At 44.6% G+C, this 15,414-nt stretch overlaps 1 protein-coding gene across 1 annotated transcript in view; it reads left to right on the top strand.

Moving 5' to 3' along the window:
• The window catches only part of LOC128437523 (B-cell receptor CD22), a 175,553-nt gene extending 160,709 nt beyond the window's left edge, over positions 1 to 14,844 (top strand). The window contains exons 10-15 of the mRNA XM_053419716.1: positions 11,530 to 11,886; positions 11,978 to 12,205; positions 12,980 to 13,336; positions 13,424 to 13,621; positions 14,174 to 14,431; positions 14,576 to 14,844. Coding sequence (XP_053275691.1) covers positions 11,530 to 11,886; positions 11,978 to 12,205; positions 12,980 to 13,336; positions 13,424 to 13,621; positions 14,174 to 14,431; positions 14,576 to 14,844 — 1,667 coding nt within the window. The remainder of the gene's footprint in view (positions 1 to 11,529; positions 11,887 to 11,977; positions 12,206 to 12,979; positions 13,337 to 13,423; positions 13,622 to 14,173; positions 14,432 to 14,575) is intronic.
• Positions 14,845 to 15,414: the final 570 nt, after the last annotated feature.

Here is a 15,414-nt window from a genome sequence, read left to right as displayed (position 1 = left end):
GAACACTAACAAAAGTAACACTGGCGACAAGGCGCACTGAGAACGAGGAAGCAGGAGAAGCTGGACGAAACAGCAGGAGCAAACAAACCATTTCTCACGACGTGGGGAGAAAACAACTAGTACAAACTGACAGAGGACAAAGGGAAACACAGAGGCTTAAATACAAGAAGGAAGGCAGGGGCAATTACACACAGGTGAAACACATGAGGATTGGGGACGACAATCAAAGACAGGAAGTGAGACACCGAGAAGCTGGAACAAGACACAGTGAAAGTGAAGCTACAAAATAAAACAGGAAGTAGAAAACACAAAGACTGAAATTAACAAACTAAAATGACAGGACGTCACAGTACCCCCCCCCTCAAGGACCGGATTCCAGACGGTCCATAACGAGCACCGAATCGGGAGGGAGGAGGGGGGAACCGGAGGAGGGACTCCGGGACGTGCCCAGGTTCTCGGACCGACGGCTCCGTGGCCGCTTCGGAACCTGGCATAATGTCTCAGGTGGACGGCCCAGAGGCCGGACAGGGACGAAGCATGGGAGCTCCTCAGGAGGGCGGCGCCTTGGCTGCTCCGGGAAAGAGTTCTGAGGCTCGGGAGGGCGGCGCCGTGGCCGCTCAAAGTCAGAGTTCTGAGGCTCGGAAGGGGGGTCAGGAGCCCAACACGGGAGCTCCTCGAGCAAGTGGCCCGAAGACCAGTCAGGGGCAGAGGGCAAGAGCTCCGACCTCAACCCCGGACGTGGGGCAAGAACTGGAGCTGGCACCGCGAGGATCTCCGACGCCGAAACACAGGGGTCGTCAGCCGAGAGCCTCCGGCGCGGAGCAGGCACTGGAGCAGGGACTGGAGCAGGTGCTGGAGCAGGTGCCGCTGTGAGGACCACTGACGTTGGAGAACAAGTGAAATCAGCTGAGGGCCTCCGGCACGGAGCAGCGACTGGAACTGGGTGCAGAGCAGGCACTGGAGCAGGGACTGGGGCTTGGTGCGGAGCTGGCACCGCGAGGATCTCCGACGCCGAAAGACAGGGGACGTCAGCCGAGAGCCTCCGGCGCGGAGCAGGGACTGGGGCTGGGTGCAGAGCTGGCACCGCGAGGATCTCCGACGCCGAAACACAGAGGACGTCAGCCGAGAGCCTCCGGCGCGGAGCAGGCACAGGAGCTGGGTGCGGAGCTGGCACCGTGAGGATCTCCGACGCCGAAAGACAGAGGACGTCAGCCGAGAGCCTCCGGCGCGGAGCAGGCACGGGAGCAGGGTGCGGAGCTGGCACCGCGAGGATCTCCGACGCCGAAAAACAGAGGACGTCAGCCGAGAGCCTCCGGCGCGCAGCAGGCACGGGAGCAGGGTGCGGAGCTGGCACCGCGAGGATCTCCGACGCCGAAAGACAGAGGACGTCAGCCGAGAGCCTCCGGCGCGGAGCAGGCACGGGAGCAGGGACCGGGGCTGGGTGCAGAGCTGGCACCGCGAGGATCTCCGACGCCGAAACACGGAGGACGTCAGCCGAGAGCCTCCGGCGCGGAGCAGGCACAGGAGCTGGTTGCGGAGCTGGCACCGCGAGGATCTCCGACGCCGAAACACGGAGGACGTCAGCCGAGAGCCTCCGGCGCGGAGCAGGCACGGGAGCAGGGACCGAAGGTGGGTGCAGAGCTGGCCCCGCGAGGATCTCCGACGCCGAAACACAGAGGACGTCAGCCGAGAGCCTCCGGCGCGGAGCAGGCACTGGAGCTGGGTGCGGAGCTGGCACCGCGAGGATCTCCGACGCCGAAAGACAGGGGACGTCAGCCGAGAGCCTCCGGCGCAGAGCAGCGACTGGAGCAGGTGCTGGAGCAGGGGACTGCGACCCAGTCGGGGCTGGAGGTGGCTGGTCCCTCTGAGCATGCTGCTGGAGGGATTGGCTTCTGCTGGGGATCCCCTCTCTCCAAGGTCCGCAATCCGCCAGAGGAAACCCCTTGAGGTTGCGGGGTCCCCAAAAGACTCCGCCGCTTCCAGCGTAGAGGACTACGGCTGGGGGATGGTGCCTGCGAGCTGGCTTTACAGGTGCCAGGTTAGTGCTGCGACCTCTGCCACCAACCGCAGACCTCTGCTGCAGGCTGCGGGGTCCACCTCTTGCCAGGCGGGTTCCGTAAAACGGGTTAGAGGATGGGTCTGCATGGCTGCGCAGCTTCCTCAACCTCTCCTGCACCTCCGGAAGGTATGGCACGGTGTGGCTCACCCAAGGGCGATCTTTAAGCCAGGCCTCCACCACCAAGATCTCCCTCAGGGTCTCCGCAGGGTCTGAGGATCCATCCTCCAGCTCGAACACCAAAAACTCAAAATAATAAACTTTTTCAAAAAATAAATTAACCTCTGCTGGGTCCATAGTTTGGTCGGTTTGTTCTGTTACGGTTTTCAGGAGGAGATGGACCCAGGATGCAGAGGTTACAAACAAAAGGTATTTAATATAATAAAAGGGGTTTAAACAAGACAAAAACAAAACAGGAACACTAACAAAAGTAACACTGGCGACAAGGCGCACTGAGAACAAGGAACGAGGAAGCAGGAGAAGCTGGACGAAACAGCAGGAGCAAACAAACCATTTCTCACGACGTGGGGAGAAAACAACTAGTACAAACCGACAGAGGACAAAGGGAAACACAGAGGCTTAAATACAAGAAGGAAGGCAGGGGCAATTACACACAGGTGAAACACATGAGGATTGGGGACGACAATCAAAGACAGGAAGTGAGACACCGAGAAGCTGGAACAAGACACAGTGAAAGTGAATCTACAAAATAAAACAGGAAGTAGAAAACACAAAGACTGAAATTAACAAACTAAAATTACAGGACGTCACAATATGATTTAGTCTCTCTGCTATTAGTGGACATATCTTAAATCTATCTACAAAACTTTGCTCATCTTGACCTCTGATCTTTGACCCATCAGCTGAAAGGTTAATATTCACTATAATATTCAGTAAGTTTGGTTCATGTGTTGAGTTATTTTCTACATTCACACAATCTGGCTGAAAACAAAACCCTCAGTACCTGCTTCTGTCTGTGTTGGCGCTCCGCATTAATAATGATCATCTATATTTAAGAAGCACTTATCAAAACCAGAGAATGAAAAGTTCTTCACTTTGGTTAATGAATATTTCTGAGTTGATTTCATGATCTTGCATGTTTTACACCAGACGCTCCAAAGCCTCCCTCTGTGTCAGTGAGTCCCTCTGGTGAGATCATGGAGGGCAGCTCAGTGACTCTGACCTGCAGCAGTGATGCTAACCCAGCAGCTAACTACACCTGGTACAAGGAGGACGAGGACTCACCAACAGCCTCAGGACAAATCTTCACCATCACTGATATCACAGCTGAACATGGTGGAAAGTATCAGTGTGAGGCCCAGAACACACACGGACGTAGTAACACCACCTTACATCTGACTGTTGGAGCAGGTGATTTTAGCACTCTGACTTTTACAGCCCCCCCCCCCCTCCTTTTCAATGCACCAGAACCTTGTACCATCAATACTCAGGATTTCCAGATGTGTCACAGCTGTATATCAAGTCCATCATATTGCACATGAACAATACTGACTGACCAACAGCATCACCTGGAAAACTGAGTCATCAGTCTAACCACACTGCTAATGTCTCCTGTCTGTTGTCCAGGGAAGTCAGTGATAATCATGAATATCATCAGGCTGACTCTGGTGGTCGTGCTGGTTCCAGTGCTGGTCTGGACTCTGTGGACGAGGTAAAACAAATCCATCAGTTCACCCTCTGCTCTTTTACTGTCTTCTTCAAATGTCTTCAAACACTAGTTTCAGAGTTATGAAGTTCATCTTGTCAAATGTTGTGTTTGTTGTTGTTTTCGATCCAGGATGAAGAAAACTCTGAGCTTGAAATCAGAAGTGAATGAAGCTGTGGAGATGAGAGAGGTGACAGACAGTGAGGCCAAAAGAATGACTCCATATCACTGTTTTCATCTCACTATGTTAGAGAAAGAGATCAAACATTTCTTGGATCAGCTACTTTGTCTGAATCGGCCCCAAAATGTAAAAGGTTGTTTCCATTGAACAAACAAACGAATGGACAGGGGGCACAACTACGTTCAAACTGTTTTGAATGAACTTTGATTATTTGCAGTGTTGGGCCAGAGCCCAGCGGGGTGCCACCAGACACTGGAGCCGAGAGGAACAAAGGGTTGTTAAACTTTGGGCGGGAAAACATCCTCCTGCAGGCTCAAGAATCTCCCCCTGGTGGTGGAAAAATGTTCTGGGAATGCCTTGGAACCCCCGCTGATTTCCAAGCCCAGCCCACTCAGGTCCAGCTCTGACACTCAATTGGCTTAAAGCCAGCATCATCCTATGACCAACTCCTCAAGGAGGAGGACCTCTCAGGTAATTTAAAAGCCCATGAACCCCAAACATCGCTGCCATTTTACCCTGCTCTGAAGACAACACCAGGCCCCCTTCGGGGCCTCCCAGCTGATTTAGGTGCTAAAGGGTGCAACCAGAGTTATTTTATTTCATTTCTTTTATTTCTTTATTCAGTCGACGTTTTTATTTTCAAAAGGACTTTTGTTATTTTAACTTGAAGAGGCTGCGCACAGGAACTCGCTCGCCGGTCGAGCATCACAGACTTTCTTTCCAAATCCACAGCGGCGTTACCGCTGATCATCCCTGCAGAAGAGACGAAGCTGAATTCCATTCCAAGAGCAAGAGAAGTTCGCTCGATTCGGCCCAGCGCTGATCTCCGTTGCAACCACGAGACCCACCGGAGCACCGCTTAAGAGGCCAGGACACTGATTTTGTTTTCCAGGAATCCGCCCGTTCGCACGCATCCTGGGGTTTAACGAGACATTCACTGGACTCCCGGAAATCCGCGCCCCACGCGCAAGCAACACCGCGGAGGTCACAGTAAGAGGCTTTATTGTCTGGGCAGATGTTAATCTAATACGTAGCGTATTGTTTTAATACTTGAATGTATTTGTTTTGTATGAGACCGCCGAGTCTCTAATGTTTAGCGGCGACTCGCCACTTCCGGTTTCCGGTTACGGCCTTGTGCCACAGTTTTTAAGCGCCGTGAGCAGCGTCTCCAGCTCATTGTGACCGTTTGAACAACTTTAAAGAGACTTTACCAGTCAAACCTCAGCACACAACGCCACTTGGGTGCTGAATGGTAAAGTAAATGTAACTTGTCTCTGACGGTGCTTTTAAGAGCTTTGCTCTCTCCTTGTATGCTCTCTCTCTCTCTCTCTCCTTCTAAACCGACCTATACACACATCCGATCTGTATTTAGAATACAGTTCATGTAACATAGTTAAATCTATATTCAGAGAGGCTGGACACATCTGGAAGCCATGCGGCCCAAAGCAGAGACAAAGAATTCTCTTTGTCTGAAAATCCCTTGGTATAATTCATGTGACGACCACCAGTGTGAGCTCCGGCCACATGGTGTCATTAACATAGACTCCATTTTGAATAACGCAAGTTAAACCACCATTTTGAGTCTAGTATTGCCACGCCTCCTCTCTCCCTCTCCTCCCATTCTGGCTCTAAATTCATAACGGCTCCGCCATCTTGTTTTGTAGTCAATCCGCCATTTTGAGAGTTTTTAGGCCTTGATTCCACGAATCATGATCGGCCGCCATCTTAGATGTGACGTCACCAAGTGACTGCGTCATCGCCACGCCCCCTTCTTTTTCTCTCTCTCTCTCTCTCTCTCTCACACACACACACACACACACAGACACACCCACACAGACACACATTGATAGACACAGACAGATACACACACAGATACACATAGATGAATACATGTTTTTTTCTAAATTGTGATAAGCGGCTGCTGTTGTTATCTTTGAAATATGGGAGTTTGTTAAAATGATGAATCATTAAATAACACTAACTTTATTTCACATGCATACACATACACACACACACACAGAGAGACACTTTGACACAGACACACACACATACACATAGACAGACATACATAGGTAGACCGCCGGTTTTACATGTATTTTCTGAATTGTGATAAGTGCTGCTGCTGTTGTTATCTTTGAAATATGGGAGTTTGTTAAAATGATGAATCATTAAATGACACTAACTTTATTTCACATGCATACACATAGACACACACACACAGAGAGACACTTTGACACAGACACACACACACACACACACCGAGACAGACATACATAGGTAGACCGCCGGTTTTACATGTATTTTCTGAATTGTGATAAGTGCTGCTGCTGTGTTTATCTTTGAAATATCGGAGCTTGTTAAAATGATGAATCATTGAATAACATTATAACTTTATTTCCCCTTTTTAATAAATGCTTTTGTAATTAAAGTATCTGTAGTCTGTGATTATTTGTGCATATGTATGTGATTGCAGCTGGATTATGATTGCCTGTGCTCGAACTTAGTAGCCTTCACTGTTAATTAAATAATTATTAATATTAAATATTGAGATTATTGATTTGACATTTATCATTATGAGACTGATATTTATAGATTGTATCGTTGGTCCCTGTAACCAGGGTGGTGCCCCGCGACAATAAGCAATGATTACAGATTTGTATTATTCTTAATTGATAATTTTATTGTTTTCATTGATTATTTTAACTATTATTAATGGATAACCGTATCATTTCGAATTAAATGTGTTACATTTCTTAATTAATAGCTTTATCATTTTTGATTATTTTTAAGAAATAATTATTATTTTAATAATCATATTTCATGATTATTAATAATTAGCCAACGTCAATTCTACTCCTACTATTGCACAACAGCAGGTTTCATGAATAAAGTCCAGTGAGGATTAATATTTTCTCATCTCTCCTCCATCAGTCACACAGCTGTCCTGAGTATGAGAACGATGCTGCTGCAGCACAGACAGAAGACACAGAGGAGCAGGAAGACCTGGTGTGAAGCATCAGGTCAGAGCCACTGGGACAAACAGAACCAAGATGGACGACTTCAGAGAACATCCGTACAAGAGAGTTTTACAGAAACCATAATGTGTAGTTATTAAATACAGGAAGTCTGTCCAAGCAGCAAAATATCTGAGTGCAAGCGCAGAGTTTGAGCACAAGCAGAGCAACTGTAAGCTCCAGCAGGAGCTGTGTGAGTGCAAGCGCAGGGTGTTGAGTAAAAACACCACGAAATATGAACGTGCAAGTCCAGCTCTCAAACTAAAAGACCACACTTTTAAATAAAGAGAAGACACCCGTACATTTCCTTTCTACTCATGGTTTCCTGTTTTCTTCTCTACTCAGGTGCACTGTGATTGGTTGATGAAAGTATTTAGGAGGGAACAGGAAGTATCTATCTTTCCATCCCTGGTTGCAGCAGCAGCAGTTTGTAAAGCATGACCTTTAGATCAAGAGTATTGTTGTGTTTCTTTTCTTTTTCTTTTCTGATGGGTCCAGTCGTCCAGTTTTCGAAGATTTATTTCGGTTAACTTTAGTTCTGATGTTGGTTTAGGTTGAAGGAAGATTCTCAGATCCTACGACCCTTTGTGGGTTGATGTGTTCGGTTTTCCTTCTTTTGTCCATTTTGCCGGCCTGTTGTTGAAGTTGTCTTTTCTGCAATAAATAGATTTTTTTTTTTGCTGTTACCCTCTGAACTATGTTGGACGTCTTGGTTATGAGGCTTTGAGGCTGTGGTAACACCACGTGAATCATCTCGTGTCTTATACATGATATTAATGTGGTTATTACATGGATAATGAAGTATTATGTATCGTGATTTTATGATTCTTTCTTAAATAAATGTTTTTGGTCTTTTGTTTTCACTCCTTGTCTATTTGTTTGTTTGTTTTTCAGCAGAATTACAGCAGAAAAATAAAACAGATTTTTCCGTGAACTCATCAAATTTGGGCAGGAATCCTGATAAAGGGGCGGAGCCAGGAGCCTGTTTCACTTTCTTTATAATTGTGAGACTGATGAAAACTGTCAGGATTATTTAGAGGACTGGTTTCTATGAGTGATTGAACTCTGGTGCAGCTTGATTGAATGGAGGGAGACTGTTGGGCCTTGGTGGAGGTATGATCTCGACTCAGTGACAGACTTGCTTGGTGGGTTTAACCAGGGTTTGTATGTGTGATGGACAGATGTCGATAGTTGTACTCATTTCCTCTGAGGACTGGAGGGAGCACGTCTCATGTGGATGTGAGCTGCTACTTACGTGATGAACGCCTTGAATGTGACCGTTAACACAAAGTGAACTGCTGACACCAGATGAGCTGTGTTGCCTCTGGTGTCTGTTCAAAGTTTGCATCAGGCCCATTGATTTCACTTTAGTGTTTTGTGGTATTTCTCACATCAGGTGTTAAACACGTGAAGAAGAAGGCGTAAGTGTGTTTTAATCCACCATGTTCACACGGCGGCCATTTTCCTCTGACATCTCTCTCAGGGTGTGAAGCTCGAATGTTGTTACAGACAGAATAATGTTGTACTGCTGTGATCCAGGTTTATAAGTTACACAAAAAAGATAATATATTATTACTTATTCTTCATTAGGATGATTGATTAATTATTATAATATTAGATTTGGTAATTTTAGTAACATAATTAGTTTGTTTGCTGCATCTTTAGGAGACTGATGTTCATTATACTTTTTCTTCATAACATTATTCATATTCATAGTCTGGTTTATTTCATTTGTTGTTCAATCACAACTTCCTCTTTTATAACTTTGTTATGTACAGTTTTGCAACAAAGCTGAATTTTCTCTCAGGGATCATTAAAGGCTTTTTTTTATTCTGTTCATATATTTTTGAAGTTCAGTTGTTCCTAACTCTTACTATATTTTTATCTCTCTTCCAGTATTTGTTCTGTCTTTCGTTCGTCTTTTTCAGTGTTGGGCAAGTTACTGAAAATTAGTAATTAGTTACAGTTATTAGTTACTTCTTTTAAAAGTAATTGAATTACTTCACCAGTTACTTTATATCAAAAGTAATTAGTTACTAGGGAAAGTAACTTTTAAGTTACTTTTATGTCTGCTATTTAAATGTAATGAATATGAATAGTACTGAACAGTTAAACACAATAAACATATTTTGGGTAATCAACAGGGCAACAGGCCTTCAAATCAAGCAGTAGTACAAAAATCCCTTTTAATACTTAACTTAATACAAAATAGCTGTCTCAGTCACTTAACAGTGTTTTTTTTTTACCACATTAGGCCCAATGAAATAAAAGTGATTTGCCTACAGTATTAACACTAATTAAAAGAGAAAACAAAGGTGCCTTGAGGTGCTGCATATAAATGAATATGTGATTTAACAAATGGTTGACAAAATGGTTTAACAAACATGCCTCATAAGGCAAAGGTAAATAGAGATAAGAGATGAGATTCTCAACAAACGTTAAAATGGGCTAACAAGTCTCATCTCTCACCTCTGACCAGTAGCCACAACATTGCTAGCTCTCAAAGCAGTTATTTTACCTTAAGAGGAGAAGCTTCTCAAACTTATGATCTGAGAGCCTATTTCCTCTTTGGAGAGAGAATCAGGCTCACCTTGCGTAACAGCCTGTAGCTCTCACGGAGCAGACAGATTTAATAGACACGGCGAAAAAAAAAAAAAACCTGGTACTTTCGCCGGAGCGTCCTCATGACTGCCTCTTGTCCAGTCGTGTGATCGACCCACACTACCTTCGCGATCGACCGACAGATCACGATCGACGTATTGGGCACCCCTGCAGAAGAGAGTAACGCGAGTAACGAACTCATTTAAATTTCAGTAATTGTAACTGCGTTACTTGATTTAAAAAAGTACTTCGTTACATGCTTGTTACCGCTAAAAGTAGTGGAATTACAGTAACGCGTTACTTTGTACCCCGTTACTCCCAACATTGGTCCTTTTCATAATAAAGCCAGTCAGACGTATAACAAGACTTCCAACACGCACACATATAACAGAATCTGAGCAAAGCAGGTAGTGTGCTTGTTGCTTGAGCAGCAAAATGGCCGACAGGATGCAGACAGGTAAAAAAACTCTCCACAGAGTAGATTCACCAGAGAGGACGACTGGGTACCTCCCCCTACTGGCTAGAAAAGGTCACAGCAGGTCACCCAATGAGCCACTACAGCGTTATACAAATCTCATACTCTATAGCACTTGTACAATATACAACACTGCAGCCTTAACAATATGTTTATCGCTGGTTTTTAGTTTGGTCTAGACTTGCGTGTGGTGTGAATGTTTGAATATGAGGAGGCCTGACGTCTACTTCAAGTCAACTGGAAGCTTAACGTAAAATAATTCAGGTCAAAGTTCAAAGTAACAAAATATCAAACGGTAATTAATGAAAATCAACAAACTTAGGAGCGTGCGGTTGAAAATCTGTTTCTCTGCAGCGTCTTTGTCTCTCGTCAACACCTGGTTCCATTGACCTCATTCTGCTGAATGTGACGTCACTGGCTGGTTTTAGTCTCAGCTGGTCAGCTACAGTCAAACTTGTTCTCAAATCAAATGGCTCCAACAGAATTAATGACAGTATTCTGCATGTCAATTAAAGTTGCCACTAAAGTTGTTTCTCACACTCGTTCAAACCACAGTTTAATTTAACACCTTCTTGCTCAGAAAGGTGTAAAGAGAAAGGAAGATGTGTTAAACAGTTTGACTTTCTCGGACTCTCCTGTGTTGTAGGTAGACGTGTCTGTGATGTGACTGAGTTTCATCTTGTGCACAATATTTATCTGTGGACGTTTTTCTTGTTTGAAGTCACAGACGAGAGCAGCAGCTACTATGAGTGTAACTGCAGCAGCCAGTGGATTTGTTGTCCTTCTTCTCACTGTGACAGGTACTGTACCTCTACATTCATGTTGTCACTCTATTTTACACTCAGACTTCTGATTCACCTGAAGTGAGTTTGAGAAAGAAAGTAAAAATATAAATGAAGCATTCATTCATTTTCAGATCACCACCTGTAAAGTGATGCAGAAAGAAAATATATGAATGAATTATCATCAGTATTAATTTGTATCAAAGGTAACATTTGATTTCAGGCAGATCGAGGTCTAAAGCTCAAAATACAACAGAGTCTGAAACATGTTATTATAATAAAAATTATTTATTATTATCATGACTGAATTCCTCTCCTCTCAATGCATTCGTTGAAATGCTGCTCATGGAAATGTGTTTCAGAGCCGGTGACACCCAGTGACCTCAGGCATCTTGTGTTCAGGTCGTCTCGTTGTCTGATTCTTGTGAACGTAATATCTCAAGATCCCTTTGAGGGAATTTCTTCAAATTTGGTGCAAATGTTCATCACTTGGACTCAAAGATGAACTGATGAGGTTTTGGTGGTTGAAGGTCAAGGTCACAGTGGCCTCATGAAACCTGTTCCTGGCCTCTCGATCATGATGTTTCTAGTCTGCCTTTGGAGAATTTGAAAAGATGAACTATTCACATTTCAAAGCTCAAACTTCACAGTGACCTCATATGATTCTGGAAAGAGGAACACAGACTGAAAATGCTCTGGTTGGTGGAGGCATCCTACAGCAGGGTGGTAATTCTATTTTGTGCTGTGGTTACAGTGGTGCAGGGTGAGGATGACTGGGGGGTGAGGTGCACTCCGACTCAGATCTGTGCTGTAAAAGGATCGAAGGTGCAAATACGCTGCTCCTACTGGCACCCATCCAGAATAGATGACCTTGATGTTGCAGTGGAGAAAACGTTCTGGTTTACTAAAGTGCAGGATAGTGAACCTGTGGATCTGAGATCAGCCTCTGAGTACACAGGTCGTGTGAAGTATGACTATGGAAACAAGGCCTGCACTCTGACCATCACAGACCTGAGAGACAGCGACTCTGATGTGTACCAGTTCAGGTTCACAACAAACCAACCTACTGGGAGTTTAACTGGTTCACCTGGAGTCACTCTGTCTATCACAGGTAACATTTCAGTTGGAAACAGTGAATCTATTGTTTGTTTATGTGGACAGCTCTGTCTAAAATGATGTGTGTGTTTCTTTACTTTACACAGGTGTCCAGGTGCTCACCACAAAATTATCAGCTTGCAAGACGTATGACTGTTCATGGTCACGTGTGGAGTGTCAAACCAGTTGTCCTCCAACTCCCAGTCCGTCCTACATCTGGTTCAAGAACGGACAAAAGACATCGGGAGAAAAATCTTATACAGCCTACTTTTATTCAGCAGACAGTATTTCCTGTGCTGTGAGAGGCCACGAGGATTTCCCCTCTGCTCCAGTGTGTGAGTTTACTTCTTCCAATGACCAATGATGTTCTGCTCTTTAACCTTCTGAGCTCAAACACTGACGAGAGTCAGAAATGGACTTGAGGGCTGATGCAGAGTAAAACAAATCTGACACATCAGCTGACATATCATATATTAAAAGAACATTGTAATTTATTTACAAGATGTATGTTATCAAACCTTTATGATAAATATTCTTATTTATTTTATAACTTATATTATTCTGCAGTTAAACAAAGAATTTGAATGACTCCAAACTAGAGTGGCAGTAGCAGTAGAGCACATTCCTCCACCAAGGCCCAACAGTCCATTCAATTCAATCAAGCTGCTCCATATTTCACACACTCCTCGATATCAGGCCTCTAAATATGTCTGATATTTTCCATCAAGATCAATGAATTTGAATCTGGGAAAACGTGGAAATTTTGAAAAACACTTCTCGCAATGCTAATGAAAGTCAAACAAAAATCCTGGATCTGCACCAACATCTTTCCAGTAATTGTTGCGTTATGTGCACGCACACCAACCAGGCAACAGACTGGGGTGAAAACATAACCTCCTGGTGGAGGTGATGAAAGCAAATCACAAATACAACCACAGATGTAGAGCTGGAATTCTAAACATCACCGTCTTTACTGTAAAGCAAAATGAGTGTCTTTTCTGCATTGTTTATTTCCTGACATGGGTAACAGTCATCTGTGAATTATTGTTAAATACAGCAGTGAAGATTATACTTGTCATGGTGATAGTCAAAAGGTTTTTTTTTTTCAGGTGTCCATGGAAATTCATGCAACAGAGTGAATTACATCGACAGGAACATCTGTGCCTTTAAAGGCTCCTCAGTGGACATCTCTTGCAGTTACAACACTCACTCTAATCCTATCACATCTAAGTCCTGGTTGGTTGCTGAGCGTAAGGATGTGCAGCTGTATCGTCCTCAAGCTGTGGACTTACTCAACGACCCAGAGTTCACAGCTCGTGTTCAGGTCCTTGATCCAGAGCCAGGGCGCTCCACTCTGAGGATAATGAACCTGAGACTGAGCGATTCAGCCCAGTATCACTTCACATTCAAATCACAGACGTTTGAATGGGAGAGAAGTTTCCCTGGCACAACTCTGACTGTCACAGGTACTGAGGAACACTAAGTCACTGTGTTGTTCACTGGTTCTCAACCTGGGGTCCCACAGCTGTTTCTATGTGTGTTTCCTGTTCCAGATGTTCAGGTGATCTGTTCTCCGATTGGTCCAACACTGACTTGTCACAGCAGCTGTCTTCTCTCTGGTCGTCCCTCCTTTGTCTGGTACAAGAATGGAACAGAAGTTCACGGGGAAACGTCTCCAACTTTCAGGGGATTCCTTCACCCTGAAAACAACTATTCCTGTGCTTATGAGCATCACCACTCGTCCCCTGTGTGTGAGTTGACTCCAAAATGTCCCGAGTGGAAACTTGACAGGTTGATCCTGGTGTTTTTTCTAAATTTTAATAATAGTAAAAAGAAATCCTGTGATAAGACCAAATTAAACTTTGTTATTAAAGCACTTTTCATATCCAACAGAATATAGACTAAGAGCAATAAATCAAATAGAAACGATTCTCCCCACCCATCCACACACAGAGAAAGACAAGATAACAGGAAGTGTGAAAAAGCTTGAATCACAGTGGCTCATCTTCCATTTTCACTTCCACTTTTCCCTTCAGATTTTGCATGTATGTGAATAGGTCACATTCAAATCCCACTCAGTGATTCCTAAGACAGAGGTGACATGTTCAGTTTTGTGAAGTCTGTATTTAATACAAACAATAATTACTTGATAAAACTACTAAACACTAAAGGGGCCTTCCTGTGTCCAAAGTAAATCAAACACTCCTCTAAAGATGCTGAGAACCAGGGACGACTGCAAACCATTAAAAGACTATATTCTATAAAGCCACATTCTCATGTAAAGATGTGTTTATATCCTGCAGATGCTCCGAAGGTTCCTTTAGTGCAGCTGAGTCAACCTGGAGACATTCTGAAGGACAGCTCGGTGTCTCTGACCTGCAGCAGTGATGCTAACCCACCCCCTGCATACACCTGGTACAAGGAGAACCAGGCTTTGCTCAACAGAGCAGCTCAGCTGGTTTTCAGATCCATCCCGTTGTCAGACTCTGGAGAATATTACTGCACAGCTGAGAATGAGCTGGGGAAGACAACGTCTAAACGTGTCTTAATAAATGTGAAATGTGAGTAAATATTTTTCAAAAGCCGAGAGGTTTTGCACATCTTCAAAATTCCAGATACTGCAACATTCTTCAAATCCATTCAAATCCATGTAAATCCAGATGCTGCAACGTTCTTGAAATCCATTAAATTCCATGTAAATCCAGATGCTCCACAGTCCTCCTCTGTGTCAGTGAGTCCCTCTGGTGAGATCATGGAGGGCAGCTCGGTGACTCTGACCTGCAGCAGTGATGCTAACCCAGCAGCTAACTACACCTGGTACAAGGAGAACCGAACTCTGCTTCAAGGACCAGAGGGTGTTTATCGTCTCTCCTCCATCAGCTCTGGGGACAGCTGGGTCTACTCTTGCAAGTCTGAGAATCAGTACGGACGGATCAACTCCACGTCTCTACACTTAGACGTCCAGTGTGAGTAGAAAACATCCACATGTCCATGAAACCCAGCACTGTCTCGCAATCTTACAGAAGGTTCCTGGGTCCGCCCCCTTATCTGGATTCACACCAAACTTTACTGAGTTCTTCTCTGACCCGTCCCTCATCCTACCTCCACGTTTCATGATAATTGACTCAGTAGTTTTTCTTTAATCTTGATTAATATCAACAACCAACAAGCAAACACACTGGGTTGAAAACATCTGTTGTTGCATAGCTACACTATATGACGTCATTTTCTAACCTTCAGGTCGTCTCTATAGTCCTATTAGAGGCAGGAATACAGCAGAAGGCAGTTCAATCAGGAGAGACGTGGTTTTCAATTTAACAAGTTTATTTTTTACAGTGCACAGAGAATGCGAATATTTATAGTCTTTGGCATTTTAGACCCCTGTGTGATGTCATCAGGATTAGAAGGGGGTGGAGCAGAGTGTCGTACAGGAATACCCCCCCCCCCCCCCCCCCCCCGGGGTCTAGAAACTGGTGGTGGTTCATCGGTATATCGATGGTTTAGATGGTCCATATATGAGCATTGGACTTCCTAAGTGTGACAT

The sequence above is a fragment of the Pleuronectes platessa genome, chromosome 3 (assembly GCF_947347685.1).
Source record: "Pleuronectes platessa chromosome 3, fPlePla1.1, whole genome shotgun sequence".
NCBI classification, from domain to species: domain Eukaryota; kingdom Metazoa; phylum Chordata; class Actinopteri; order Pleuronectiformes; family Pleuronectidae; genus Pleuronectes; species Pleuronectes platessa.
Note: the sequence above shows the minus strand (reverse complement) of the source record. Positions and strands in the feature narration are given on the sequence as shown.